The sequence below is a fragment of the Lactuca virosa genome, chromosome 4 (assembly GCF_052849685.1).
Source record: "Lactuca virosa cultivar CGN04683 chromosome 4, Lactuca_virosa_CGN04683_v6, whole genome shotgun sequence".
NCBI lineage: Eukaryota > Viridiplantae > Streptophyta > Magnoliopsida > Asterales > Asteraceae > Lactuca > Lactuca virosa.
The window spans coordinates 274,420,735-274,426,018 of record NC_136429.1 but is presented as its reverse complement, the minus strand read 5'-3'; the positions used below and the strand labels follow the sequence as shown (position 1 = coordinate 274,426,018).

Here is a 5,284-nt window from a genome sequence, read left to right as displayed (position 1 = left end):
GATCAAAGGGTATACAACCGACCAACCACATCTGAGGTACCATAATAATTATTTTCTACTAATTACAAAATAAATATACCACGTATGAAATACAACAGTGCATATTACACACCATATTTAATCATGTCGTTTGTATCATAAAAACCTCAGGTCGCTGGTATTTGGGTTGAAGGTAACGACAACATAGCCGCATATAAACGAAGTATTATCGTTTATGGAAAATCCGAGAAACCGCAAACAATTCAATCTTATTGGGGATGTTATGATCCATTGTGTTATCCTTTATTTTTTCCTAACGGTGAGTCTGGATGGCATTCAAAAATCCCAAGACATTGATTTTCCATCAATGATATTATTAATGACGACGAAGACATCGGGGATGATTTAGAAGGTACACATATCATAACTTTTAAAATTTTAGTTAACTTAACAAACATTACATTTTGTACACAACATTAATTCTTAATTTTTTTTCACGACATCAACATTGTGTAGACTCTAATACAAAAAAAGGGCGGAATACTGTATCTATGCGAGAGTACTACTGCTATAAGTTTCAAATTCGGCCAAATTATAATGTAATTTTGTTGGGAGGGAGATTGCTACAACAGTTTGTAGTAGATATCTACATCAAGCTTGAGACTTCACGTTTGGATTTTTGTAGAAAAAACCAGTCCAAAATAAGAGCAGATTTATACCAAGGTGTTGTGGATTGTGTTAATGCCGGCGAGGTTTGACCGACTATGATAGGGCAACGTGTCGTGTTGCCTGCAAGTTTCATCGGAGGCCCCCTTGACATGCGGCGACGATTTCTTGACGCCATGACTTTAGTTCAAGATAACGGGAAGCCTGACATATTTCTTACAATGACATGCAATCCAAATTGGCCAGAAATAAAAAATGAGTTACTACCTTGGCAGACGGCCCAAGATCGACCAGACCTTGTGTCAAGAGTTTTTCGTGCTAAGTTAGAGGATCTTAAGAAACAACTCTTCACTAAGCATGTACTTGGTGTAGTGGGTTCGTACGTTTATGTCATTGAGTTTCAAAAGCGTGGTTTGCCGCATGCGCATTTCCTCTTGATAATGATGCCTCCATACAAGCTTACTAATGCAGACCATTACGACAAAATAGTATGTGCTGAAATTCCAGACCCAATAAGGTATCCTAAAATGCACGAATTGGTCGTCTCACACATGATACATGGTCCTTGCGGTAGCTTAAACTCTGATTGTCCTTGTATGAATAATGAGCAAAAGAAATGTCGTTTTAGATACCCTCGACAATTCAATGAAACAACGTTACAAGGAAAGGACTCATATCCTGTGTACCGAAGAAGAGATAATGGTATAGAGGTGGACATACGTGGCAATAAGATGGATAACAGATGGGTTGTCCCGTATAACCCAAAGTTGTTAATGATGTTTAACTGCCATATGAATGTTGAGGTCTACTCGAGTATAACCTCTGTGAAATATGTGTTTAAGTATATTTACAAGGGTCATGACAAACAAGTTATCAATATTGATCCGGATGGACAACCAGTTGTTATCAATGAGATAAAACGGTATCAGGATGCACGATATGTCTCACCTCCTGAGGCAATATGGAGGATTTTTAGCTTCCCCCTTTCTCAGATATACCCTTGTGTGATGGCTTTGCAGGTGTATCTCCCAAATCAACAGTTGGTTAGGTTCAGTGAGGATGATACACTGACTAGCGTTGTTGAAAAGGAGAGAGATAATAGATCAATGTTGACTGCGTTTTTTCTAAAAAATAAAGAAGATATTCGTGCAAGAGAATATAAATACAGAGATTTTCCTAAAAAGTTTACGTGGGATCCGAAGTCACGTCGTTGGAATCATCGAAAACTAGGATTAATGCGAGGTCGTTTGGTTTCTGCTAATCCTGCTGAAGGGGAGCGATACTACCTTCGCCTACTTTTATTGCATATTAGTGGCCCTACGTGTTTTGAAGATCTCTATATGGTCAACAATATAAAATACCCAACATTTCGGAAAGCAGCTCTTGAAAGAGGCTTAATAGAGTCCGATGATGGTTTGTCTCAATGTCTTACAGAGGCATCTTTGTTTCAATTTCCCAATGCTCTTAGAAGGTTGTTTGCAACGATATTGAGTTTTCGTGAGCCAGGAGATGTTCGTAAGTTATGGCATGAGCATTACAATGGTCTTTCAGAAGATTATAGGCGACAATACGAAAGTGTTGAGAGAGTCCAGAATATGGTCCTCACTGAAATCATGGTATTCCTACAATCTATGGGTGACCGTATTGATGATTTTGATCTTCCAAAAATAAATCAAAATGTCGATTTAGAATTTGGAGTTTTTTCGTGAGGTACAAGAAGAATGCTCTATTGTTTTAGAACCTGAACATTTACAAGCCCGAGATTCTCTCAATCCCGAACAAAAGTTTGCGTATGATGAGATCATGCGGCATGTCCATAATGATATTCCAGGAGTGTTCTTCATAGACGGTCCTGGTGGAACAGGAAAAACATTTTTTTACAAAGCTTTACTTGCTAATATTCGTTCGTGTGGTCATATTGCACTCGCGACTGCTTCATCTGGTGTTGCGGCTAATAACATGCTTGGGGGAAGAACAGCTCACTCTCGCTTTAAGATTCCTATCAATCTTGAAAATAACTCGGTCTGTAAGATTTCAAGACAAAGTGGTACTGCACAACTACTTCGGACTGCAAAGGTAATCATTTGGGACGAAGCGTCGATGGCTAAAAGACATGCATTGGAGGCGGTTGACCGTACAATGAAAGATATCACTGGGGTGATGCTCCCATTTGGTGGAAAGATAATGGTTTTGGGAGGTGATTTTAGATAAGTGTTGCCGGTCGTTAGACGTGGAACACGAGCACAGACTATGGATTCTAGCATATGGATGTCACCTCTTTGGTCTTCGATTATCAAGTTGCGGTTAACTATAAATATGAGAGCACTAACCGATCCATGGTTCTCAGACTTTCTATTACGTGTCGGTGATGGAGTTGAAGAAACGGTGCACGAAAACTTTATTCACATCCCTGATGATATGGTAATTCCCTTCACTAAAAAAGAAAAGTCATTGAATGCTTTGATTGATGTAATCTTTCCATCCTTTGAAATTAATAGATCTGAACCAGATTATATAATTTCGCGTGCAATATTATCCACAAGAAATGATAGTGTCGATGAGATTAATGATTATTTGATCGGCCGATTCCATGGAGAAGAGAGAATTTACTATAGTTTTGATGAAGCCGTGGACGATATAAATAACTTCTATCCTGTGGAATTCTTGAACACGCTCAGTGTTAGTGGTTTGCCCCCTCGTTACTTAAGACTGAAAGTTGGATGCCCGATAATATTGTTACGGAATCTCGACCCGTCAAATGGATTATGTAACGGCACCCGATTGATATGTAAAAGTTTTCAGCACAATGTCATTGATGCCGAAATAGCTGTTGGTCAACATGCTGGAAAGAGGGTATTTTTGCCAAGGATTCCTCTAAGTCCGTCTGAAGATGACATGTTACCGTTCAAGCTGAAGAGAAAGCAATTTCCAATTCGATTATGTTTTGCAATGACAATAAATAAAGCTCAGGGACAAACAATTCCAAATGTAGAAATTTATCTTCCAAAATCGGTTTTCTCGCATGGCCAACTTTATGTGGCATTATCCAGAGGGATATCACGTGCCACTACAAAAGTATTGGTGAAACCCGATGAACAATTCAACGGCAGTGAAGTCTATACGTCAAATGTCGTGTATAAAGAAGTGTTGCATGATAAATAATGACTAGCCAATCATGTGTTCATATTCATTTTTAAAGAATCACAACTTTTCATTTTTAATTATTTCTGATTTCGTTTCTGGTAGCATGACTCTTATTGATAATTGTTTATGTGTAGTAAACTATTTGTGCAAAAACACTAATCCTATATACGAACTAATGTCTAAAATAAAGAAAAATCGCACCCGGCGCTTGGCGCGGGTAGACGGCTAGTATATATATATATATATATATATATATATATATATATATATATATATATATATATATATATATATATATATATATATATATATGACAGAAGCAAAGAGGGAGAAAGAACAACAAAAGCAGATGAGTATCATATGACAGGATTTCCATATCAACGAATAATTTGATTCAAAGATTTACAATCAATGAAATACGAAAATTTCAACATGATCAATAAGTGTAACACCCCAAAAACATGACCCAAAAAATTTGTTTAAAATAGGTAGTTTATTAAAACCATTTACTGGAAAGCAACATCGATATCATATCAATTCATAACCCATAGGTAAAATGTCATAAAAACATGTCATGGAATAATAATAATAATGTCAGAGTACAATCCCGTGGATCTCAAATGCGGAATCATGTGTGTGCGATGCGCAGCTACCGTGCCGACTCCTTCCCCTTCGCCGAAAAGGTACCTGAAACCAAAACTGAAAACCGTAAGCACAAAGCTTAGTGAGTTCCCTCAATCATACCACATACCATAAACATATATTATCTATCCCTCGGTATCTTTCAACCGGTATCTGACTGGGATAATCGGAAGCTGGACTTCCCTTCGGTATCTTTCAACCGGTAATCGGGAACTAACCCCCCCCTTCGGTATCTTTCAACCGGTAACCGGGAGCTAACCTCCCCTTCGGTATCTTCCAACCAGTAACTCGGGACTATTTCACCCCCAACCACTACCACATAACAACATGCTAAACGCATAATGTAACACCCGTAGATCCGGGCTAGTCAATTTAGAGACGATAAGCATCAAAAATGACTTTTTGATGGAAGATTATTTAGAAGGATTAATCTTAACCAAGTTGTAGTATATGTCTCAAGGTTTCCGAAAATATAAAGAACGCCGAAATCCGAGTTATAACGAAGAAGTTATGACCTGTCGAAGTTTCGCGACAGAACCGGCACGACACAACGCGACGTAAATAGTGAATTTACGATAGAGCGATATTTGGATTTAGCGATCTAAACGAAAGTCGTAGAATACGTTAAACCGAGAGCGTGCATGAAAAGAACGCCCAAATCTGACTTCGTATGAGGAAGTTATGATTTTTCGAAGTTTCGACTTAGTAGTGTACAACCCGAAGTTCGAATATGAGATCGAGCGATATTTAGCCGAAACAATCTAAATGAGAATTGAATATCTCGTCGATAGTAGTCCAACGGTGAAAAGACAGACGAAAACAGACGTCAGATGAAGGAGTTGTGAATTTCTAA

General features: G+C 38.2%; 2 protein-coding genes across 2 annotated transcripts; both read left to right on the top strand.

Moving 5' to 3' along the window:
• Window positions 1-743: 743 nt before the first annotated feature.
• On the top strand, window positions 744-2,856 carry LOC145105899 (uncharacterized). The gene is made up of 2 exons (XM_079042973.1): window positions 744-2,261; window positions 2,335-2,856. Exons 1-2 carry the CDS (start codon window positions 744-746, stop codon window positions 2,854-2,856), a joined length of 2,040 nt encoding a protein of 679 aa, XP_078899099.1.
• A 39-nt stretch (window positions 2,857-2,895) lies between these two features.
• On the top strand, window positions 2,896-3,807 carry LOC145105898 (uncharacterized). Its single transcript, XM_079042972.1, has one exon. The coding sequence runs from the start codon at window positions 2,896-2,898 to the stop codon at window positions 3,805-3,807; it is 912 nt and encodes a 303-aa protein (XP_078899098.1).
• Window positions 3,808-5,284: the final 1,477 nt, after the last annotated feature.

Excerpts from the sequence above, each read along its gene's own strand:
- LOC145105899 (XM_079042973.1), top strand. The coding sequence starts at position 744 with ATGATAGGGCAACGTGTCGTGTTGCCTGCAAGTTTCATCGGAGGCCCC. Across the intron at positions 2,262-2,334 it reads TGGTCCTCACTGAAATCATG|AATTTGGAGTTTTTTCGTGA; the intron begins GTATTCCTACAA and ends ATGTCGATTTAG.
- LOC145105898 (XM_079042972.1), top strand. The coding sequence starts at position 2,896 with ATGGATTCTAGCATATGGATGTCACCTCTTTGGTCTTCGATTATCAAG.